A 26,486-nucleotide genomic window follows, 5' to 3' on the forward strand; every position below is an offset into this window, starting at 1 on the left:
ACCAATGTTCGGGATTATCTCGTCAAACTCTTCTTGAATAATAATAAATTTGTGCACAGCTGAAAGATGTTGTTCTTTATTTATTTTTTAATGACATTTACAAATACGTGGTCCAGTCACATTAATGTCACCACCACCTACATTCAACGTCAACATGCAGTAACCACTTACAGATGGCAGGTGGGACCAATAACAAAGAAGAGCATATTAATTGTGTTGGGGACACATGGAAAAACAGTGCAGTAAATCTCATAATGCAGAAATGGATTGATTTATATGATGTGCAAAGGGGGCATGATCATTGGCTTTCGAGCCAAGTGTGGAAGCATCTCCGAAACTGCTAAATGGTAAACTGTTCACATGAAACTGTGGTCATTGTATACCATGGATGGCAAAATAGTGCTTCCCATAACTAGCACTGAGACAACTGTGGTTCACCATGGGCCATAGATGACTGATGTGAACAATGGCTGCAGAGATGTGTGCAGGTGAATAGATTTGCAACTGTTGAGAAACTGACCACCCAGATGAACCAGGGGCTACCAACAATACCTCCAAAATGAATGTGGCTGCACATGGGCATCCATAGGAGGTACCTGATTCGCACACACATGCTGTCTACTATTCATTGGCAACAAATGCAAGTGTTCATGCACTGATTGGTGACAGATGTGTTTTTTTTTTTTTTTTTTGTTTTGTTTTTTTTTTTTTTTTTTTCCAGGTGAATCAAATTTTATGCTTCATTGGGAAGATGACTGTTAGTGTGTACAGCATGAAATATCTGAAAGCAAACACCCAGTAACAATTGGCAGAAGTGTCTAGGCCGGAGGAGGGACTGTTATGGTCTGGGGGATGTTTGTGTGGCATTCGCTGGGTGATCTTATCATTCCGTAAAACACAATGGATCAATACAAGTATGCTGTATATTTGAAGACCATGTCCACCCCAGCATACAATTTGTTTTTCTTTGGTAAAATGGCATCTACCAGCTTTACAGTGCAATGTGTCACATAGCTAAGAGCATACGTGTGTGGTTTGAAGAACACTAAGATGAGTTTAGCATATTCTTGTGGTCACTGAACTCCTTGGATTTAAACCAAACTGACAATCTTTGGGACCATTGTGAATGAGCTGTTTGTGCAATGAATCCTCAGCTGAGAAACTGAGTGCAGCTGGCCATGGCACTGGAATCGGCATGGCTCCTCATCCCTGTCAGTGTCTGCCAGAATATCAATGGCTCTCTTCCTGCGTGTCTCACAGCACTGCGCAATGCAAAAAGTGGTTTTTCAGGCTTTTGACAGGTGGTCACATTAATACGACTAGACAGTGTATAAGACAGCTGCAGAATGCCATCCATCAAAAATATACAGTTCAGTGTTTTTTGTGGCCTGTCTTTTAGTATTGTAACATTTTGGTCTTTCTAATTTTTTCTTTGTCTTCTACTATTGGTGTGGTACAGTCTGAAATTGTCTTTTTTTCTGCCACCTTGTGCATAGTTCTGCATGTTCCCTTCAGTCCATCTCTTTTTTTGCCTGACAGTGCTTCCCAGGTTAATCATTTGCTCTCACATACAGTGGAGAAAACTATGGAAATGATCGGCAACAAATCACAGTCCAGTTAGGAGAGACCTAATTTACTGTTACCTAAGTTTCTGTTGTATGTTGCAAAAATACTGCAGTTATTGGTAGTTGTTGCATTATGATTAACTGCGGTAAGAAAAATATCCATTTTTATGGTGCTGAGCTCTAAAGAAATTTTTCATAGCTTCATTGAGAGAGTGTCAATGCATGTGAGGAGATTGTAGTCAAGTAAATTACACCTAACAGTGCTGTCGTCATATTAAAGGCTGCAGCACACTGTCTGGATTAGAAATCTTAGTGGCTCACCATCCCACACCACAGGTCATAATGCACCTGTGTTACAGTAGTGAGCTTGAAGTTTGTCAACTTACACCAGTGAAATGCAAATTTTTGTGGACTTATTTCCCAGTAAGTTCTGTAATGGAGAGGTGTGATTAAGATATGATTGTGGTTCCACCAGCAGCTTAAGACCCTCTATGTTGAGTTGCTTACCACATTGTTTCTAGATGTGAATCTCTGTTATCTTCACCATTGGTCATATTTGTTTATTAATTTATAAAATATTACTCTTTTGAAAATCATAATATACCCTTAACAAACATTTCCAGAGGCACCAGCATATCTGATTGATTTGATGCATGATAAAAATACACAGATCCGGAAAGTGTGTGGTGTGTGTTTGGATATAATAGCGGTATGTTTATTTTGATGTAACTTGTAATTATGTGAGTACTTTGGAAAATTTTGCATGCTTTTAACCATACTTTTTATATGCTTCTTGAAATGATGTACTCAGATAATATTGTAGGTAGCATAAAGTTATGCAGAGAAGATAGGTAGAGGCCTCCCACGTTTTATTATGTCATAACCATTGACGAGAGGTGAAATGATAGGATTTGAAGATGACAATGGTATTGTGGTGGTAAAATGGAAGAATGTACATAACGTTAGGATGTTATCAACAAAACATACACCTCTTATAACATCAAGCTTAGATTGTACACATCACGATCATTCTCCGACACAAAACCTTTGGAGACAACGGTGTGTAATAGTGAAAAATCTGGCAGTGACAGAAGCATCCAGATGGTGCCATATGCCAATCAATAAGGATGGGTATCAAGTGGTATGGGAAATTAACACTACATTTGCTTTTGGGAACAGGTACAGTAAATGCTCACATTGTGTACCAGAGGACCATAAATATAAAAATACAGATAAGAAAATTTTGAGACTGTCTCGCTACTGAAAGGTTGTCCATGGATGATTCTATGTCCAACAGTAATAGAGATTTGGAGATCCATAAGAATCAGCTGGGCAAGCCTATATGCAGGATGTACACCCCATGTTACCAGAAGAAGATGCAAATTGACGAATGCCAAGAAGCGAAGGAAAATGTAAGAAAACCTGTGACTAATTGTTCCAGTGCATTCAGCATGGTTTAACAAAAGCCATGTGATATAGTATAATGTAATATGTTATCCTAAATATGAATGAATAAAACATATAAATAATTTTCTTAAGTCATCAGTCTTCTGACTAGTTTGATGTGACCCACCACAAATTCCTCTCCTGTGCCAATGTCTTCATCTCAAAGTAGTGCTTGCAACCTACTTCCTCAGTTATTTGCTGAATATTCCTCTACAGTTTTTATCCTCTACAGCTCCCTCTGGTACCCTGGAAGTTATTCTATGATGTCTTAACAGATGTCCCAACGTCCTGTCACTTGTTCTTGTCAGTGTTTTTCATATATTCCTTCCTTTGCCAATTCTGCGGAGAACCTTCTACATAAACTCCTGTTTCTTCTCCTATCAGACAAGTCTTCTCCATCATAGAGGCCTTCAATGTACTCTTTCCACCTATCTGCTCTCTCGTCTGCATGTAACAGGGGCATTCGCATTGCTCTTAATGTTACTATCCTTGCTTTTAATTTCACTGAAGGTTGTTTTGACTTTTCTATATGCTTAGTCAGTCCTTACGAAAATCTTTTTTTTTTCCAATTTTTTACATTTTTCCTGCAGTCGTTTCTCCTTAGTTTCTGTACACTTCCTATTTATTTATTGTTAAGTGACTTGTATTTTTGTATTTCCCTGAACATTTTTTACATCCTCCTTTCACCGATCAATTGAAGTATTTTCTGTGTTATCCATGGTTTCTTCACAGTTACCTTCTTTGTACATGAATTTTTCTTTCCATCTTTTGTGATTACCCTTTTTAGAGATGTCCATTCCATTTCAACTGAACTGCCTGCTGAGCTATTCCTTATTGCAGTATCTATAGCCTCAGAGAACTTCAAGCGTATCTCCTCATTCATTAGTAATTCTGTATCCCACTTATTTATGCATTGATTTTTCCTGACTAGTCTTTTAAATTTCAACCTACTATTCATCATTACTAAATTGTGATCTGAGTCTATTCTGCTTCTGGATATGCCTTGAAACCCAATATATGATTTTGGAATCTCTGACTGGCCATGATGTAATCTACCTGCAATCTTCCCACATTCCTGTCCTTTTCCAAATATACCTCCTCTTGCGATTTTTGGGCAGAGTATTCACTAGTACTAGCTGAAATTTATGGAATAATTCAATTAGTGTATCTGCTCTCTCATTCCTGGTACCAAGCCTATATTCTCCCTAACACTTCCTTCTTCTCCTTCCCATACAACTGCATTCCAGTCTCTCGTGACTATTAGATTTTCATCTCCGTTTGTGTACTGAATTACCTGTTCAATATCCTCATATACTTTCTCTGTCTCTTCATCTTTGGCTTGCAACATCGGCATGTATACGTGAACTATTGTTGTTGGTGTTGGTTTGCTGTTGATTCTGATGAGAACAGCCCTGTCACTGAACTGTCCACAGTAAAATACCCTCTACTCTACATTCCTATTCATAATGAATCCTACTCCCGTTATATCATTTTCTGCTGCTGTTGATATTATCCTCTACTCATTTGACCAGAAATCTTTGTCTTCTTTCCATTCCATTTCACCCCCCCCCCCCCCCCCCCCCCCCCCCCCCCCCCACTGTATCTAGGTTGAGCCTTAGCATTTTCGTTTCTAAATTTTCTAGCTTACCTACCATACTCGAACTTCTGACATTCAATGCCCCGAGTCATAGAATGTTATCCTTTTATTGGTTATTGAATCTGTTTCTCATGGTCACCTCCCCCTTATCAGTCCCCTCCCAGAGATCCAAATGGGAGGCTGGTCTGGAATTTTTTTGCCAGTGGAGAGATCTTTGTGACACTATTCCAATTACAGGCCACATGTCCTGTAGATACACATAATGTGTCTTCAGTGTGGTGATTTCCATTGCTTTCCACATTTTCATGCTGTAGATCATTGCTGATTCTTCTGCCTTCAGGGGTGGTTTTCCACTGCAAGGGCAAGAGAGAACCCTGAATCTTTCTCCACTCCTCTGCCCTCTTTAACAAGATAATTGGCAGATTCAGGATGACTTCTTAATCTGGATGTCTTTGGCTGTCATTGGTGATAATGTTTATTCAAAATTTAAGTGATGGCAACAGCCTTGCCGCAGTGTATACACCGGTTCCCATGAGATCATCGAAGTTAAGCGTTGTTGGGCGTGGCCGGCACTCAGATGGGTGACCATCCAGCTGCCATGCGCTGTTGCCATTTTTCGGGGTGCACTCAGCCTTGTGATGCCAATCGAGGAGCTACTCAACCAAATAGTAGTGGCTTCGGTCAAGAATACCATCATAACAACCGGGAGAACGGTGTGCTGACCCCATGCCCCTCCTATCCGCATCCTCCTCTAAGGATGACACGGTGGTCAGATGGTCCTGGTAGGCCACTCGTGGCCTGAAGACAGAGTGAGTGAAAATTTAAGCGATGGTTGTGCTCAAACTTGGGACTGAGGATGTTTTGTTTAGTCACTACCCATAGACCAAGGTTGTCCAATGTATAGTATTATGCATATATTGTTTGTATGTTTAGGTTGTAAATCCTGTAATTATATTTCAGTGCTTATTTCAATAAATTCCTTTAAAAATTCCAACTGCAAGTCCTTTTATGTTGAACAAGAAGAGTGTCACACATATGTGGGTGATGCAGCCCCCACGGAAGCTTTCCAGTTACTAAGATATGGGCTACACAGTGATGAACATGCTAACAATAAGTGCATGGAGTCTGACATTTCACATATGCTAACAATGTGGCAGTAGCAACCTCATAGCATACATTTTAAGAATTGGAAGCTGCATGATAACATCCTTGGAACATCTCTCTGTGTTTTATGACTAAAACCATCTCAAACCAAATGCTAGATGTAAAAAATAAAGAAATATGCCCCAAAGATCACAATGTGCAGTGCTGTCATGCAAGTCAGAATCGTTAATCTGTGGTAGTCGAAAGAGGAGGATGTTACCATGATGGCATTCATTAAATACTGTATAGCAATACCAAGTGACTTCATCGAGCATGGAAAAAGTGCATGGAGTTCCTGCAGAAATATGATTTCAATGAGATGTAGTAATATCAGACTTTGTGCAGATGATGCACTTATCTGTTATGAAGTACTATCTGAAAGAAGCTGCATAAATTTTCAGAGTCAGATCTTGTAAGATTTCAAAGTGGTGCAAAGATGGCAGCGTGCTTTAAATGTTCAGAAATGTAAAATTGTGCACTTCACAAAAAAATCCTCTCCTGTGACTGTAATATCAGTGAATCACTGTTGGAATTGGTCTACTTGTACAAATGCCTGGGTGTAACACTTGGCAGAGATATGAAATGGAATGATCACATATGCTCAGTCATGGATAAAGCAGGTGGTAGACTTTGGTGTATTGGTATAATACTGGGGAAGTGCAGTCAGTCTACAAAGGAGATTGCTTAAAAATGACTTGTGTGACCGGTTTTAGAATATTGCTGAAGTATGTGGGACCAGTGCCAGACAGGACTAACGGGGGATTTTGAACGTGTACAGAGAAGGGCAGCACGAATGGTCTTAGGTTTGGTTTTGACCTGTGGGAGACTGTTACAGAGATCCTGAAGAAAATGAACTGGAATACTCTTGAAGGTAGATGTAAATTATCCTGAGAAAGTCTATTAACAAATTTGTAAGAAATGGTTTCAAATTATGACTCTGGTAATATGCTAGAGTCCCCTATCTATTGCGCACATAGGGATCTTGAGAAAATGATTAGAATAATTACTGTATTCACAAGGTATTCACACAATCATTCTTCCCATGCTCCATAAGTGAATGGAACAGGCAGAAACCCTAATAACTGGTACAATGGGACATACTCTCTGCCATGCACTTCACAGTGGTTTGCAGAGTATAGACACAGATGTAGATACAGGTAAAAGAGGGAATCAGCAACCGTAAGACAATATATCATCAGTTACTACATGTATTACAGAGAATGTGAAGGAAGGTAGAAAAATATTTTTCTTAGCAAGAGTGGCATGAAGAAAATTGCAATGTATCTGAGCATCCATCAGATATTTAGCTTTGGATACAAAAATATGGATCACAAATGGACAGTTATTCTTCCCACATAATGTGCAAATGGAACAGAGAGGGGGTGGGGAAGATATTATTATCATAAGTACTATCTGCCACATACTGTAATATGGCTTATAAATGTAAATATAAATGTGTTTGTCTTCTTAGGTTTTACTTACTCTGAATTCTTTTGATATACATTGCATTGTAATAGATAGTGATAAAATAACTTAAACTTTTCTTTGTTGTTTATTAGTCAATGTATTACCAAGCACTGGCTGCACATGGAATAGGCCCAAATTCTCAGGTTAATTTTTCAGTATCACATGGATATATAATGCCTTTTATCTATTAGCAGTTTCCCCATTGTTCATTAAATTTTGACACATACTAGCAATTACAATTCTATTAGTCATACTATTGGCATGAAACATGCTATTATTTAGTCTTTGTGTCTCTTAATTCTGGTCTCTTTTACACTTTGACCTGGATCGTGTCAGAAGTCCTCTTGTGTGTGTGTGTGTGTGTGTGTGTGTTTGTGTGTGTGTGTGTGTGTGTGAGCCTTTGAGTACAAATTCCTTGTCTTCTAGAATGTCAACATTTTCACACTTTTTTGGTTTATGAAGATATATCCTTAGGATTCTAAGGCTTGTGGATCAGAATCAGTGTCTTGTGCTGCATTGGATTTAGTTATGATTCCCATACTGGTAAGTATGGATCCCTTGGTGGTTGTAGTTAATTGTATTAATTATACTTATAAAGATTTTGAACTTTCGTTTACACAATTTACTATTGTTATTGGTTCTCCAACAGAGATAACACTACTGTTGACCATATCAACATCAAGGCAATTCTGTTGGATACCAGAGCAAGTATTATGACAGAGAAATAAATGACTTTGTACATAAGATGCTTGTACCTAATTCGAAAAACATGTTCTCTCTTATGGTATAACAGCAATTTTTAATTTCATTCTCCAGGAATGCAATGTTGACTGGGCCGAACGTATAAAGCTTGAGAAGTTTCGATGGCATAATTCACAATGGCTAGAGATGGTAGAGAGCACAGTGATGGACAACACAACATGCAGTCTTGAGCCTGACATGAATGATATGCCCCCATACTATACAGATGACATTCTGCAGCGCACACTTCTGTATCCTTCAGGTAAAATTTTGAAACTAGATGCTAGATTTCTTCAATTAAATTGTTGTGAGAGAGGGAGTGAGAGTGAGAGTGAGAGTGAGAGTGAGAGAGAGATAGATAGAGTGTGAGTGAGAGTCATAGACATGTTTCTAGTCATAGTGTAGTAGTGATAAATGGAGTCAAATGCAAAGAGATGAGTAGTTATGAAGGAAGATAGATGTGCAGACCTAATCCTTTGTGTGTAGGTAGAAATAGGATGTAAATGAATAACAATGTAAATTTGTATACAAAATAAATAAATAAAACTAAATTAAAATTAAATAAAACAAAACCTTCTGTGACTATCCTAAGTACAAAAAGGTTAAGTTAATTTTAGTGGGGGCAGCATAGATACTAGGGAGATTATTGTTGATCCTGGATATTAAATAATAGGTCTTAGTTTACCCAATACTTTCTTTTTATCTTACTACCTTACTCCAGATCCAGTGTTCTGAGCAACTTGGTCTTTCTGCTGGTACTGGGTTTCTTTGGATGTACACTCTAGCCCATTTTTCCTTCGGCTTCTAACTATGACCTCTTATAGGCCTGAACCCTATATCCATGACACAGACAGAAAGATAAACAAAAAGGAGAAATCTGAGAAGAGGTTTAAAAAATCTAATGCAGTATAGTCCTTGTTACAATTTAAATAACAGAGATGCATAGCATCAAAGTTTAATTTTATGATCCCCTTACTTGTTTCAAAGGAATTTTTACTTGTAAAACCTAGTGATGGATGTCCACTTAATAGAGTTATAGGGGGAATGAAGGACACAGGGCATTACAGAATTGAGGCATGTCAGAAAACACAAGTAAACCCTAATTCTTTAAATTTATTTATTTATTTCTTGTTCCGGTGATCCATGTAAATATCACAGGATATGGAACGTGTCAGAAATCTGTGGCAGCACATAAAAACAAAACAAAATGATTACATATTACTGAAACAGTAATTTAGGTTCTGCTACAGAAAATCAATTTTGAGAGATAAATAAATATTACAAAGCAAAAAGTGTTACAGAAAATAAATATTGAAAAATATGTGTCTACAATAAAGAATAGTCAGCATTATAAATGTAGATTTGGGCATATATTTGCAGTTAACAATACAAGAAATGCTAAACACTGTAGCTCAGGAACTCTTCTATCATATAAAATGATCCTTATAATAGGAATTGCTTTTTTTTTTTTTTTTTTTTTTTTTTTTTTTTTTTTTTTTTTTTTTTTTTTTTTTTTACAAGAGCTCATCTTCTAGCAAACACTTAATAGCTGAAGGAAGGGCATTAAAAGTCTTACAGCCAGTGAAATGTACTCTTCTCATCTCATGACTATGATACTGACTATTCAGTTTAAAAATGAATTTTTCTTTCCTTATGAAGCACATCAGAGAGAATATATATTTTGCAATGGATGTAAGGATTCCAGATTTCTTAAAAAGATTCCTGCATGTGGCTTTAGGATGGACTCCACACATGATCCTTATGGCTCTTTATTTGTGCACACAGTACTTTTTTTGCCAGTTACTAAATTCTATCTTTCTGTGTTTAAAACCCTTCAGATCTCTGATTACTTTTACAAATGAATTAATGCAATAAATATCTGATGTTAAGTACATAACTGAGAAACAATTGTAAAATATTTGTAATTATGTTTAAATTTTTGGATGTTGCAAAGTGTTCTTATTATCAAACACTGGATTAGTAGAGTCTGGGTAATTTGTGCTCTGTTTTAAGCATAAGCTAGTTTTTCATACATCTGAATGTTTATGATGTCATATTTCCTGAATTATTTGTTGTAAAAAAATTGTAAATGTCATGTGACTAAGGCCTCCTGTCGGGTAGACTGTTCGCCTGGTGCAAGTCTTTCGATTTGATGCTACTTCGGCGACTTGTACATCGATGAGGATGAAATGATGATAATTAGGACAACACAACACCCAGTCCCCGAGCGAAGAAAATCTCTGACCCAGCCTGGAATCGAACCCGGGCCCTTAGGACTGACATTCTGTCAAGCTGACCACTCGGCTACTGGGGGCAGACAAATGCTGTGTGGCTAGAGCCTCCCTTCAGCTAGACCGTTCGCCAGGAGCAAGTCTCTTGAGTTGACGCCACTGCGAAGACTTGCGCGTCGATGGGGATGAAATGATGATGATTAGGACAACACAACACCAAGTCCCTGAGTGGAGAAAATTTTCTAAAGATTTGCAATTATGTGTAAAGTTTGTTGCAAGACACTGAGTGCTCTTATTCTCACGTTTTGGATGAAAATAATCTGGGTATTTGCACATAATGGGTTATGCTGCCACAAGATTTAGCACAGTTTCCAACTGTAATACTTCTCCTATTGTGTGAAACCTTTAATGTAAGATTATACCTCTTTATAGATTATGACAGCATTTTAAAGTAGGTCAGTAATTATGTGATTATTGAAAGTTAATTTTTGTTGCCCCTGGAACCTTTAGGTAGACTACCTGCAAGTTGGAGCTTGAAAGATGAAGCGGAATAGCTGTTACTTAATATAGGTAATCAACTTTATCCTCATTCTCAGTTCACTAATGGTGCCTGAGTGTGCTGAAAGTATAACTGCAGTCTCCTCATTACCCATCAACATATTTAAAACAATATTCTGAAGAGCATTCACACTGTAAAGCTCTTTCAGGAACAGTGTGGTAGGCTTTCCTGTGCAGTATCTAAAATGAGAAGGAGCACTTTTGTTGCTAAATGGTTCCCCTACTACAGAAAGGTAGGATATTAAGGAGATGGGACCTAGATAAATAGACAGAACGCGAAGCTGTTGTGTGTTTCAAAGGGAGTATAGCGCAACACGGTTAAAACAAAAGACAAATGGGTTGTTGTTCTTGTGGTGGTCTTCAGTCCTGAGACTGGTTTGATGCAGCTCTCCATGCTAATCTATCCTGTGCAAGCTCCTTCATCTCCCAGTACCTACTGCAACCTACATCCTTCTGAATCTGCTTAGTGTATTCATCTCTAGGTCTCCCTCTATGATTTTTACCTTCCATGCTGCCCTCCAATGCTAAATTTGTGATCGCTTGATGCCTCAGGACATGTCCTACCAACCGATCCCTTCTTCTAGTCAAGTTGTGCCACAAACTTCTCTTCTCCCCAGTCCTATTCAACACCTCCTCATTAGTTACGTGATCTACCCATCTAATCTTCAGCATTCTTCTGTAGCACCACATTTTGAAAGCTTCTATTCTCTTCTTGTCCAAACTATTTATTGTCCATGTTTCACTTCCATACATGGCTACACTCCATACAAATACTTTCAGGAACGACTTCCTGACATTTAAATCTATACTCGATGTTAACAAATTTCTCTTCTTCAGAAACGCTTTCCTTGCCATTGCCAGTCTACATTTTATATCCTCTCTACTTCGACCATCATCAGTTACCCTTTTGCTCCCCACATAGCAAAACTCCTTTATTACTTTAAGTGTCTCATTTCCTAATCTAATTCCCTCAGCATCACCCGATTTAATTCAACTACATTCCATTATCCTTGTTTTGCTTTTGTTTATGTTCATATTATATCCTCCTTTCAAGACACTGTCCATTCAGTTCAACTGCTCTTCCAAGTCCTTTGCCGTCTCTGACAGAATTACAAAGTCATCGGCGAACCTCAAAGTTTTTATTTCTTCTCCATGGATTTTAATACCTACTCCGAATTTTTCTTTTGTTTTGTTTAGTGCTTTCTCAATATACAGATTGAATAACATCAGGGAGAGGCTACAACCCTGTCTTACTCCCTTCCCAACCACTGCTTCCCTTTCATGTCCATCGACTCTTATAACTGCCATCTGGTTTCTTTACAAATTGTAAATAGCCTTTCGGTCCCTGTATTTTACCCCTGCCACCTTTAGAATTTGAAAGAGAGTATTCCAGTCGACATTGTCAAAAGCTTTCTCTAAGTCTACAAATGCTAGAAACATAGGTTTGCCTTTCCCTAATCTTTCTTCTAAGAGAAGTCGTAAGGTCAGTATGGCCTCACGTGTTCCAACATTTCTACGGAATCCAAACTGATCTTTCCCGAGGTCGGCTTCTACCAGTTTTTCCATTCGTCTGTAAATAATTTGCGTTAGTATTTTGCAGCTGTGACCTATTAAACTGATACTTCGGTAAACTGATAGTTCTTTGGGATTGGATTTATTATATTCTTCTTGAAGTCTGAGGGTATTTCGCCTGTTTCATACATCTTGCTCACTAGATGGTAGAATTTTGTCAGGACGGGCTCTCCCAAGGCTGTCAGTAGTTCTAATGGAATGTTGTCTAGCCCTGGAGCCTTGTTTCGACTCAGGTCCTTCAGTACTCTATCAAACTCTTCATGCAGTATCGTATCTCCCTTTTCATCTTCATCTACATCCTCTTCCATTTCCATAATATTGTCCTCAAGTACATCGCCCTTGTATAGACCCTCTATATACTCCTTCCAGCTATCTGCTTTCCACTCTTTGCTTAGAACTGGGTTTCCATCTGAGCTCTTGATATTCATACAAGTTGCTCTCTTCTCTCCAAAGGTCTCTTTAATTTTCCTGTAGGCAGTATCTATCTTACCCCTAGTGAGATAAGCCTCTACATCCTAACATTTGTCCTCTAGCCATGCCTGCTTAGCCATTTGCACTTCCTGTCGATCTCATTTTTGAGACGTTTGTATTCCTTTTTGCCTGTTTCATTTAGTGCATTTTTATATTTTCTCCTTTCATCAATTAAATTCAATATTTCTTCTGTTACCCAAGGATTTCTACTAGCCCTCGTCTTTTTGCCTATTTGATCCTCTGCTGCCTTCACTATTTCATCCTTCAGAGCTACCCATTCTTCTTCTACTGTATTTCTTTCCCCCATTCCTGTCAATTGTTCCCTTATGCTCTCCCTGAAACTCTGTACAACCTCTGGTTCTTTCAGTATAGCCAGATCCCATGTCCTTAAATTCCCACCTTTTTGGAGTTTCTTCAGTTTCAATCTACAGTTCATAACCAAGAGATTGTGGTCAGAGTCCACATCTGCCCCTGGAAATGTCTCCAATTTAAAACCTGGTTCCTAAATCTCTGTCTTACCATTATATAATCTATCTGATACCTTTTAGTATCTCCAGGATTCTTCCATGTATTCAACCTTCTTTTATGATTCTTGAACCAAGTGTTAGCTATGATTAAGTTATGCTCTGCGCAAAAGTTCTAACAGACGGCTTCCTCTTTCATTTCTTAGCCCCAATTCATATTCACCTACTATGTTTCCTTCTCCCCCATTCCAGTCACCCAAGACTGTTAAATTTTCGTCTCCCTTCACTACCTGAATAATTTCTTTTATCTCATCATACATTTCTTCAATTTCTTCGTCATCTGCAGAGCTAGTCGGCATATAAACTTGTACTACTGTAGTAGGCATGAGCTTTGTGTCTATCTTTGCCACAATAATGCGTTCACTATGCTGTTTGTAGTAGCTTACCCGCACTCCTATTTTTTTTATTCATTATTAAACCTACTCCTGCATTACCCCTATTTGATTTTGTATTTATAACCCTGTATTCCTCCTGCCACCGAACTTCACTAATTCCCACTATATCTAACTTTAACTTATCCATTTCCCTTTTTAAATTTTTTAACCTACCTGCCCGATTAAGGGATCTGACATTCCACGCTTCAATCCGTAGAACGCCAGTTTTCTTTTTCCTGATAATGACATCCTCTTGAGTAGTCCCCGCCCGGAGATCCGAATGGGGGACTATTTTACCTCCGGAATATTTTACCCAAGAGGACGCCATCATCATTTAACCATACAGTAAAGGTGACATGCCCTCGAGAAAAATTATGGCTGTAGATTCCCCTTGCTTTTAGCAGTTCGCAGTACTATAACAGCAAGGCCGTTTTGGTTAGTGTTACAAGGCCAGATCAGTCAATCATCCAGAGTGTTGCCCCTGCAACTACTGAAAAGGCTGCTGCCCCTCCGTTGTGGTTGCACCTACGGTATGGCTATCTGTATCGTTGAGGCACGCAAGCCTCCCCACCAACGGCAAGGATTGAGAAATGAAATAGTGAAGGCAGCAGTCCTGAGACTGGTTTGATGCAGCTCTCCATGCTACTCTATCCTGTGCAAGCTTCTTCATCTCCCAGTACTTACTGCAACCTACGTTCTTCTGAATCTTCAGCATTCTTCTGTAACAACACACAAGATAGTAAATTTAATTTGTATGAATATCAAAGAAGGGAAAGGTGCAAAGAATATATAGAAGGGTTATACACAAAGAAAATGACTGGAAGACAATGTTATAAAAAGGGAAGAGGAAGTAAATGAGAATGGGAGGGAGATATACTGTGAGAAGAATTTGACAGAGCACTCAATAATGTATGTTGAACTAAGGTGTCTGAATAGACAGTATTCCCTCAGAAATTGAGATCCTGGGAAAGCCATCCATGACGAAACTATCTATTTGATGTGAAAGATACCAAATGGGCAGAATACCCTCAGATTCCAAGAAGAATGTAGTAATTCCACTTCTAAAAAGGTAGATGCTGACAGTATGAACATTACTGAATCATCCATTTAATAAGTTGTGGTCGCAAATCACTGACACAAATTATTTTCAGATAAGATCTCTACAACATTTTGTCATATTTCATTTGTTCAGTGGCTTTTGATATCAGTCTGTCGTGTTTTCAACTGGTGAACCTGGCTGTATGTACCACATGCCCACACTAAGAGACTTCAAGTGTCCAGACAAATATTACTCATCATGTTTTTCATGTGACACCCAGTGTAAACAGAAAGCACTAGTTTGTTTCCCAGTACAAACCAAATTATTTTTAAAGTGGAATTTTACTTTCCCGTTTGATAGAGTGGTCCCAAATTAGTCTTGTGCAATATTTGTTTTATTGATATGTATCAACAAGGACAGCAAAACATACAAAATAACTAGCACTCCAGCAGCAAGAAAGTAGCACAGTTGCATGGCTGTAGTAGTGAGTTGAATAACTAATGGAAATAGCAAGTAACTCCTGTTTTAAAATTTGGTTTCCAGTATGATGCATAACTGCATAAGTCTTCTGGCTTCCGCGGATCAGTACCTGACTGAAGCAGTCGTAGCTATCTGGTTTGACAATACCAAAGTATTTCTGTGAGTAACATCTCTTCTTTTGGACATGTCCAAAAGAACAGACACCAATCGTGATCATGCATCCCCACATATACATGATGAAAATAAAGTAAATTCTGACATTGACCACAACTGGGCACTGAAATGAATTCAATGTTGACAAGTTAAAATTAGTGCCAGACCAGGACTCAAACCCAGATTTCCCACTTTACACGAGTGGTCGTCTTAACTGCTTTGGCTGTCTGAGCGCGCTTTCTGTCCAACAGGGAGTGCTACGTAAGTAGTGTGTGACTAGGCGGGAATTTGAGTTAGACAGAAAATGTGCTTGAATAGCTGATAACCAAAGTGTTTAAGGCAAATGCTCATGTGAACCGGGAAATCTGGGTTCAAGTGCTGGTCCAGCACAAATTTTCACTTGTCACAGTTGAATTGATTTCAGTACCTAGCTGCAGCCAATGTCAGAATTTATTTCATTTCATCATGAATATATAACTGGAATTTGAGTTTTGTTTTTCAGTTAGAAACCAAATAACATGAGAAAAATTACAGAATAAATTAACATTCATATCTCTGTGGCAGATCTGTCAGTAAAAGTGCATTGAAAGTGTAAAAATTACAACTTAACTCATATCTTTATTTTCTACTTCTACAGATAATTTTTCTTTTATTATGACAAGGATAGATTACTGCTCACCATGTAGCAGAGATGCTGAGTCACAGACAGGCACAACAAAAAGACTGTCAAACTATTAAGCTTTCGGCCAAAAAAGGCAACACACACACACACACACACACACACACACACACACACACACACACGGGCATGTGCAAATGCAACTCTCACACATTACCACAGCCTCTGGCTGCTAAGGTGACATGGTCGTGTGTGTGTGTGTGTGTGTGTGTGTGTTTGTTTGTTTGTTTGTTTGTGTGTTTGTGTGTTGTCTCATATTGATGAAAGCCTTTTTTTCCAAAAGCTTACTTGTTTGACAGTCTTTTTGTTGTGCCTATCTGCGACTCAGCATCTCCACTATATGGTGAGTAGTGATCTATCCTTTTCAAAATATTGCATTATTCCATCCTGAGTTTTCCACTGTTTGATTCTACATATAATTTACAGTTTAATTGGGAAGATACTATTTGATTGATTAGTATTTGGTGCCATATAAATTATTAATGAGATTTCTGTATGTATCCTTCATTTCCAGGATTTTTAATGTGGTTTGCAAGGCCATGATTAACCGATGTACATTTTTGATGCAGAACCCAGGATGAGAAGTACCCACACCTGGTATCTTCCTCTCATCTTGTATCTGAGTGATGTGCCCTTCATTTTTAACTTTCACCAGTCTATCCACCTATCCTTCCCAAGGAAGAAACTATTAGTTCTGAAAGCTAAGATAGTGGATGTACTTCATACTTCTATGTATGTCTATTGATTGTACTAGAATTCCACCTCATGGAGGTCAGCAATTCTGTCTCATAAATGTTTAGATTGAGTGTCAGTGAGTTTGTATGTTTAATGGCGAGGACACTTGTATCTGCTTGTCTGTAAAGTCATTTTAAGCAGCCACTTTGACATGTTAGTAATGGTTTGTTTCTTGTACCCATCTTGATTCATTTATTCTCAGCTTCTGACTTGGACCTGGATCGTACTGATGACCTTGCAGCTGTTGGTGATGGCCAGTCAAACATTGGGAACAGGCCCAGAAGCAGGTAATAAATTACCTTAAGAGTTGTATAGAATTATTCCCTACTCACAGAATGCAATAAGTAGCACACCAAAAGTATTTACTTGTAGACAATTATTCTGGTATTCTTTGAGAGAGAGAGAGAGAGAGAGAGAGAGAGAGAGTCTTTCTTTTGCGTGTGTGTGTTTTTTATTAATAATAATAATAGTAGTAGTAGTAGATCTCCATGATATAAGGAGATAAAATCAAACAATGGAAACTCCAGGCTGGAATATCAACAATGTAAGGAAGTGGACAGATTACTACTCACCATAAAGGTGACACATTGAGATACAGATGAGCACAACGAAAAGGGTGTCACATATTTAGCTTTCAGCCAAAGCCTTCTTCAGAATAGGAAACACACATTCGTTCACCCCAGCAAGCATACTTTGTGCACCCATGACCATCATCTCTGGCAGCTCGGACAGGAATGCAGCTTTCATGTTGAATGAAGCAATCTGGAAGGGGTGGGAATGGGAAAGGCATAACAGGGTATGTACGGGGAAAGAAGAGTGCTGTCTAGCAGAGTGTCTTGATAAGGCTATCACTAGGCACATCATTGGAAGGCTATGAGATAAGAGGTGTGAAAGGGGTGGGGGAAGAGGGAGTGGAAAAGGGGAGGAGCAGGTAAAGGGAAAGATTGGGGGTGCATTTGGCAGAGGGTGGCACACAATGAGGGTGAGGGGACATGAATAGGGAGAATGTGACATGAATAGGGAGAATGTGATATGAAAGAGGGAGTGAAAACTATTGGTTAGAAGGTGTGGGGACAGTAGGATACCGTAGTTTGAGGCTGGTATAATTTTGGGAACAGAAAATGTGTTGTAGGCCTAACTCCCATCTCTGCAGTTCAGAAAAGCTGGTGGGGAAGGGGAGAACCGAGATAGCTCGGGCAGTGAAACAGCCATTGAAATTAAGCATGTTATGTTCAGATGCATTCTGTGCCACAGGGTTGCCTAGTTTGCTCTTGGCCATGGTGGCCATTCACCCTGCTGGACAGCTGGATGGTAGTCATACAAATATAAAAAGCTGTGCAATTATTGCAGCAGAGCTGTTATCTGGCATGGGTGTTTTCACATGTGACCTGGTCTCTGATGGGATAGGATAAATCTGTGACAGAACAGGGATGGGAAGTGCTGGTTTGGTGGACTGGAAGGTCCTGCACCTGAGTCTTCCACAAGGATATGATCATTGTGGCAAGGGGTTGGGATTGGGAGGGCCATAGGAATGGACTGGGATGTTGTGGAGGTTGGGCAGGTAGCAGAACACCACATTAGGAGGGGAGGGAAGGATCATGGGTAAGATGTACCTCATTTCAGGGCATGATGATAGGTAATCAAAGGCCTGGCAAAGGATGTGGTTCAGTTGTTCAAGTCTGGGGTAGTGTTGGGTGGTGAATGTGGCACTTGCTTGCAGCTGGTTCTAGGTGGTTGTGGGAGGTGTGTAATGGGAAATGGCACTGGAGATCTGTTTGTGGACTAGTTTTGGGGGAATAGTGCCTGTCAGTGAAGGCCTTGGTGAGATCCTCAGCATGCTGGCCAAGGGAATTCTTGTCACTGCAGATATGCCGTTCCTTGGTGGCCAGGCTGTATTGGAAAGAGTTTTTGGTAGTAAAGTGATTCCAGCTGTCAAAATGCAGGAAATGTTGGTGGATGGAACATGGACAGAGGGGTGGATGGAGCCATCAGAGACGAGGTAGTCAGTGTCTACGAAGGTGGTGTGCTGGATTGAGGAGGACCAGGTGAAGCGGATGGGGAGAAGGTGCTGGGGTTGTGAAGAAATGAAAATAGGGTGTCTTGACCTGGAGTCCAGATTGTGAAGATATCATCAATGAACCTGAACCAGGCTAAGGGTTTGGCATTTTGGGAGGCTAGGAAGGTCTCCTGTAGATGACCCATAAACAGATTGGCACCCACATGCCACCCTTCTATGCCAATGGCTGTGTCACATATTTCTTTGTATACCTTCTCTTCAAAGGAGTAGTGGTTTTGGGTTAGGATAAAGTTATTAAGGTGTACGAGGAATGTGGTAGTGAGTTTGGAGTCTGAAGGACATTGGGAAAGGATGTGGTCAATAGTGGTAAGACATAGAGTGTGAGGGATGTTTTTCTTTAGGGAGGTGGCATCAACAGTGACAGGCAGGGATCAAGGAGGTAAAGGATAAAGGGGTAGAGACGGTGCAGAGTTGATGCAGGAAGTGGTTGGTATCTTTGCTGGTGTTGGAGTCCAGAGTATGGTAATTGGTTGGAAGTGTTGGTCAGAGGGCCGAAATTCTTTCAGTGGGACCACAACAACCAGCCACAATGGGGCATCCAGAATTGTTAGGTTTGTGGATTTTGGGGAGCATGTTGAAGGAGGGTATGCAGGGTGTCATAGGGCTGAGGAAGGAAATGGATTCAAGGGAGCGGTTCTCGGAAGGGCCCAAGGCTTTAAACTGGGATTGGAGATGGTGTAGGATTTCGGGGGTGGGATCACTCTGGCAGAGTTTGTTGATGGAGGAAAGCCTGGGTTGAGCACAATCAATCATTGATACAGTGTGGTTCAGAAGTAAATGTGGTTTGGAGGACAGTGAAAAATCACAGGAAAGAAGAGAAAGAACAGACACTGTGAACATTCGTGATATAGTGAATAGCAACGAAGGAAAATATCACAGAGTTGTAGGATGGAACAAAAGCTGTTTGGCAAAATCAAACAATGGAAATGCCAGTTGGGAATATCAACAATATAGGAAAAGATAGACTGCTATTTACCATATAGTTAACACACTATGTTGCAGACAGTCAGAATAAAAAGATACTTTTACACAAGCTTTCAGCCACAGCCTTTGTTGGAGAAAAAGAAATACACATCATTCCTCACACGAGCAAGCACACCTTATGCACATCTGGCTGCCAACTGTGGCAGCTCAGACCACAATGCAACTATCATGTCGGATGGAAGCAGCAATCTGGAGGAGGCAGGGAAGGGGAAGGGGAAAGGATAGCAGTGTATGGGGAGGAGAAGAGAGGAGCACTGTCTGGCAGAGAGTGTGGGGCGTAGAATGCCAACAGGCACAGCATCAGCATGTTGTAGGGTAGGAGAGCAAAAAAGGAGAGTAGTGGGGGAAGATGAGCAGATACATTGGCAGAGGGTGGCAATCACAGAGGGTAGGAGATGGGAATGGGAAGGAAGTGACAGTACAGAGGGAGAAGAAACTGTTGGGTGGAGGGTGTGGGGACAGCATGCTACTGTAGATTGAAGCTGGGATAATTAAGGGAGCAGAGAATGTGTTGTAAGGATAACTTCCACCTCGCTGTTCAGAAAGGCTGGTGGTGGAGGTGAGGGTCCAGATGATTTTGTTACTGAAGCAGCCATTGAAATTAAGTGTGTTATGTTTTATGGCATTAAGTCAGCATCGGCACGCCAGTTGGGAATGACATGGAAGAGAAGGCTGTGAGAAGAAGTCAGCCAATTACATGCTGACCAACCTCCCTTCCAGGACAACAACGCGACAGCAGCAGCCACTACATAAAGAGAACATAAATGCCCAGCCTTGACTGCTGATGACCTCTTCGATAACAGCATCAACATTAGCTACTTCATAAGGAATCTCTATGTAGCACAGACATGTGTTGTCTATTCTGAAGAAGGTTGATTATTTCGTACATTGCCCTTTGCTTGTGACATGTCTAGCAAAGTAAAGTATCGTAATTGTTTTGTTGTAATAAAACTCATTAATACGAGTTGTTTGATTGTTTGTCTTGTGACCTGAGTACGCAGGATTTCTAGACACAACATTATGTTCAGCTGCATCTGTGCCACAGTTTCATCTACTTTGCTCCTGGCCACCGTTTGGCAGTGACTGTTCAGCCTGTTGGACAGCTGATTAGTGTTTATAGTAATATAAAAAGCTGTGCAATGATTGAAGCAGAGCTGGTAAATTATATGACTGCTTTCACAGGTTTACCAGCTCCTGATGGGGTAGGATATACCTGCGACAGGAGTGGAATAGGAAGTGCTGGGTTTGTTGGTTGGGCAGCTCTTGCATCTGGGTCTTCCACAGGAATATGATATTTTCGGCAAGGAATTGGGATTGGAAGTGGCATAGAGATGAATTACTTGCATGAGTGAATGGCGTGTGTTTCACTTTTTCCAACAAAGGCTATGGCCGCAGGGGGGGGGGGGGGGGGGGGGGAATATTTATTTTGGTGTGGAAGGGGTGACAGTTGTCAAAATGCAGGTACTGCTGGTGGGCTTAGTGTGGACAAAGGTGTGGCTGGAGCCCTAGGAGAGAAGGAAGTCAACATCCAGGGAGGTGACATACTGAGTTGAGGAGAACCAAGTAAAACAGATGGGAGAAAAGGTGAGATTGTGAAAGAATGAGGATAGGGTGTCTCGGCCGAGTCCTATGAACTTGAACCAGACCAGGGATTTGACATTGTGGGAGGCTAAGATGATCTCAAGATAGCCCATAAACAGGTTGGCATAGGAGGGTGCCTTGTTGGCGCTCATGGCAGTACTGCAGATTCGTTTATATACCTTCTCTTCAAAGAAGGCCAAAGGCAACTCTCACACATGACTGTAGTCTCAGGCAACTGAAACCACACTCAGGTTTCCATTGCCTGAGACTGCAGTCGCATGTGTGTATTGCATAAGCGCACGCGCGCGTGTGTGCATGTGGACTGTTGGCGAAGGCCAATGGCTGAAAGCTTTAATTGTGAAAGTCTTTTTGTTGTGCCTATCAGCGACTCAACAACTCCACTATATGGTGAGTAACAACTTTCCTTCTCACAATAATGCTTGAAATTGATTATAGTTGAGAGTTCTGAGAAGTGCCTCATACTGTTGTAGGAAATTTATTATATCTGGGCACTATCCTCCAAATCATGATAGTGTAAAGAAAACTGAAGAGTGAGCCTTGTTAGTGTAATAAGACACCATTTAACGTACATCAGTTCAATGCCCAGCTGATGGTGCAATAATTGTACATTCATTAGGTATTTCACATTTCTCAAAGAGAAAGGTATACTAATTTTTTTTATTTGATTATCTTCTTAAATTAAGATGAAAAATCTCAAAGCTGCAATGAATATAATACTAAAATCTGACACATTCAAGTATTTTTTAATCAATGTGGTTTTCATTAACCACTTTTGCAGGTGATCCATAATTTTATATTTCTTCCACACATTTTCTAATTACCTCAAATCCTTGAAATTCTGGTTCATATATTGTTATTTGTGATTAACCACTCAATTAGGATTTTCCATGTTGCATTAATAAGGAAATCATAATAAATATGATGCTACTACATTGCTGCTGTGACCTCAGTTGTATCCACATGAAAAGTCTTCATGTCAGTTCCACACTTCTTATTAGTATCTGCTACATACTTCTTTTATTTGTTCAGAAAAAATGCTTCGCCTTAAACTGATACAGATATGAATTTAAGGATGGAAAATCTGGTATGGAATAACAGCTGTTATAAAGAAAGGATTGCTATTGATTGGTAGAACAGTATGATTTTCCTTCCTCATCAGTGTATTTTGCAGTAAGGTTGACAGCTTTATAATGAGGATTATAATTTGAATTGTTGCTATCACTTCTTTACATTACTACAAGGTCTTACTTCGTAAATCCTTCCTCAGAGAACTATGGTTGCATGTGATATCATTCAGCTCATCGGTCAATGGACGCTTATGATTTGTCTCATCTTCCTGGAGAATCTTATGTACGCTCCATGACTGTTGAGAAGACTTTACTTGGTACATAAACATGGGATACGATCTTGATATAAGTGTTCAGTCTGTCACTCACACACAGCAGTCAGCACTCATCTGCACTGCTGTTTTTTATATGATATGCCTGTCATAGGTACAGAGTGCGAATCTGAGCTGTGGCTCTTGAGTAAAGCATTGTAGGAATTTGCTGGTTTTTAAAAATGACATGTGTCTTAAAATGTATGTTTTATGGTAAGTGTATTAATAGCTTCAACACAAAAAACCAAGTTGATACTGTCAGGTACACAGGTGAGAGCCCACAGCACACACTGAACAGTAACTAACTGCTCATTGGTGGCTGCTGGCCAGCTGGCTGCCATGGCTACACTCCATACAAATACTTTCAGAAATCACTTCCTGGCACTTAAATCTATACTCGATGTTAACAAATTTCTCTTCTTCAGAAACGCTTTCCTTGCCATTGCCAGTCTACATTTTATATCCTCTCTACTTCGACCATCATCAGTTACCCTTTTGCTCCCCACATAGCAAAACTCCTTTATTACTTTAAGTGTCTCATTTCCTAATCTAATTCCCTCAGCATCATCCGATTTAATTCAACTACATTCCATTATCCTTGTTTTGCTTTCGTTGATGTTCATCTTATATCCTCCTTTCAAGACACTGTCCATTCAGTTCAACTGCTCTTCCAAGTCCTTTGCCGTCTCTGACAGAATTACAATGTCATCGGCGAACCTCAAAGTTTTTACTTCTTCTCCATGAATTTTAATACCTACTCCGAATTTTTCTTTTGTTTTGTTTAGTGCTTTCTCAATATACAGATTGAATAACATCGGGGAGAGGCTACAACCCTGTCTTACTCCCTTCCCAACCACTGCTTCCCTTTCATGTCCATCGACTCTTATAACTGCCATCTGGTTTCTGTACAAATTGTAAATAGCCTTTCGGTCCCTGTATTTTACCCCTGCCACTTTTAGAATTTGAAAGAGAGTATTCCAGTCAACATTGTCAAAAGCTTTCTCTAAGTCTACAAATGCTAGAAATGTAGGTTTGCCTTTCCTTAGTCTTTCTTCTAAGAGACGTTGTAAGGTCAGTATTGCCTCATGTGTTTCAGTATTTCTACGGAATCCAAACTGATCTTCCTCGAGGTCAGCTTCTACCAGTTTTTCCATTCGTCTGTAAAGAATTAGTGTTAGTATTTTGCAGCTGTGGCTTATTAAACTGATAGTTCGGTAATTTTCACATCTGTCAACGCCTGCTTTCTTTGGGATTGGAATTATTATATTCTTCTTGAAGTCTGAGAGTATTTCGCCTGCTTCACACATCTTTCTCACCAGATGGTAGAGTTTTGTCAGGACTGGCTCTTCCAAGGCTGTCAGTAGTTCCAATGGAATGTTGTCTACTCCGGGGGCCTTGTTTCGTCTCAAGTCTTTCAGTGCTCTGTCAAACTCGTCACGCAGTATCACATCTCCGATTTCATCTTCATCTACGTCCTCTTCCATTTTCATAATATTGTCCTCAAGTACATCGCTCTTGTATAGACCCTCTAAATACTCCTTCCACCTTTCTGCTTTCCCTTCTTTGCTTAGAACTGGGTTTCCATCTGAGCTCTTGATGTTCATACAAGTGGTTCTCTTATCTCGAAAGGTCTCTTTAATTTTCCTGTAGGCAGTATCTATCTTACCCCTAGTGAGATAAGCCTCTACATCCTTATATTTGTCCTCAAGCCATCCCTGCTTAGCCATTTTGCACTTCCTGTCGATCTCATTTTTGAGATGTTTGTATTCCTTTTTGCCTTCTTCATTTACTGCATTTTTATATTTTCTCCTTTCATCAATTAAATTCAATATTTCTTCTGTTACCCAAGGATTTCTACTAGCCCTCTTCTTTTTACCTACTTGATCCTCTGCTGCCTTCACTACTTCATCCCTCAAAGCTACCCATTCTTCTTCTACTGTATTTCTGTGCCCCATACGTTTCAATTGTTCCCTTATGCTCTCCCTGAAACTCTGTAAAACCTCTGGTTCTTTCAGTTTATCCAGGTCCCATCTCCTTAAATTCCCACCTTTTTGGAGTTTCCTCAGTTTTAATCTACAGGTCATAACCAATAGATTGTGGTTAGAGTCCACATCTGCCCCTGGAAATGTCTTACAACTTAAAACCTGGTTCCTAAATCTCTGTCTTACCATTATATAATCTATCTGATACCTTTTAGTATCTCCAGGGTTCTTCCATGTATACAACCTTCTTTCATGATTCTTAAACCAAGTGTTGGCTATGATTAAGTTGTGCTCTGTGCAAAATTCTACCAGGCAGCTTCCTCTTTCATTTCTTAGCCTCAGTCCATATTCACCTACTAAGTTTCCTTATCTCCCTTTTCCTACACTCGAATTCCAGTCACTCATGACTATTAAATTTTTGTCTCCCTTCACTACCTGAATAATTTCTTTTATTTCATCATACATTTCTTCAATTTCTTCGTCATCTGCAGAGCTAGTTGGCATATAAACTTGTACTGCTGTAGTAGGTGTGGGTTTCATATCTATCTTGGCCACAATAATGCGTCCACTATGCTGTTTTTAGTAGCTTACCCGCATTCCTATTTTCCTATTCATTATTAAACCTACTCCTGCATTACCCCTATTTGATTTTGTGTTTATGACCCTGTAGTCACCTGACCAGAAGTCTTGTTCCTCTTGCCACCAAACTTCACTAATTCCCACTATATCTAACTTTAACTTATCCATTTCCCTTTTCAAATTTTCTAACCTACCTGCCCGATTAAGGGATCTGACATTCCATGCTCCGATCCGTAGAATGCCAGTTTTCTTTCTCCTGATAACGACATCCTCTTGAGTAGTCCCCACCCGGAGATCCGAATGGGGGACTATTTTACCTCCGGAATATTTTACCCAAGAGGACGCCATCATCATTTAATCATACAGTAAAGCTGCATACCCTCGGTAGAAATTACGGCCTTGCTTTCAGCCGTTCGCAGTACCAGCACAGCTATGCCGTTTTGGTTATTGTTACAAGACCAGATCAGTCAATCATCCAGACTGTTGCCCTTGCAACTACTGAAAAGGCTGCTGCCCCTCTTTAGGAACCAAACGTTTGTCCGGCCTCTTAACAGATACCCCTCTGTTGTGCTTGTACCTATGGTACGGCTATCTGTATCGCTGAAGCACGCAAGCTTCCCCACCAACGGCAAGGTCCATGGTTCATGGGTGAGGGGGGGGGGGGGGGGGGTCAAATGCAATATTCACTTTATATATTTTTTTCAAAGTAACTTTCTCTCTCTCTCTCTCTCTCTCTCTCTCTCTCTCTCTCTCTCTCTCTCTCTCTCTCTCTCTCTCTCTCTCTCTCCAAAAATAGTGCCTACATCCACATGCGTACTCTTCAAACCACTCTGGCAGAGATTTCGTAGCCTTATAGCACATTTTGGGTTTTTTCCTGTTCGAGTTGTTGTGTGGAACACCGGCATTATGACTGCTTAAATGCCTGTGCACACAGCATAATTAGTCAGATATTCCCCCCAGGGGCTCAGCATTCACTTGCTGAGTACGGGCTTGGCGACCCCGGGGTCCTGAGCTGGGGACTGGTCTGCGCCGCCAGTGTCCTATCACCGTAACCCCCGAACATGCTTCAGCGACCACCGTACGGCGCGGCGGTGAAATGTTGTGTGCTG

General features: G+C 40.1%; 1 protein-coding gene across 3 annotated transcripts in view; it reads left to right on the forward strand.

Moving 5' to 3' along the window:
- Window positions 1-26,486, forward strand: part of LOC126365890 (kinesin-associated protein 3-like) — a 190,905-nt gene that overhangs the window by 126,309 nt on the left and 38,110 nt on the right. For 2 of the 3 annotated variants that reach the window (XM_050008603.1, XM_050008604.1), the window contains exons 14-16: window positions 2,189-2,274; window positions 8,035-8,221; window positions 16,978-17,062. In XM_050008603.1, the coding sequence (XP_049864560.1) occupies window positions 2,189-2,274; window positions 8,035-8,221; window positions 16,978-17,062 (358 nt within the window). The remainder of the gene's footprint in view (window positions 1-2,188; window positions 2,275-8,034; window positions 8,222-16,977; window positions 17,063-26,486) is intronic. The other variant, XM_050008605.1, reaches the window with a different exon arrangement.

The sequence above is a fragment of the Schistocerca gregaria genome, chromosome 4 (genome assembly GCF_023897955.1).
Source record: "Schistocerca gregaria isolate iqSchGreg1 chromosome 4, iqSchGreg1.2, whole genome shotgun sequence".
In the NCBI taxonomy this organism is placed as follows: Eukaryota; Metazoa; Arthropoda; class Insecta; order Orthoptera; family Acrididae; genus Schistocerca; species Schistocerca gregaria.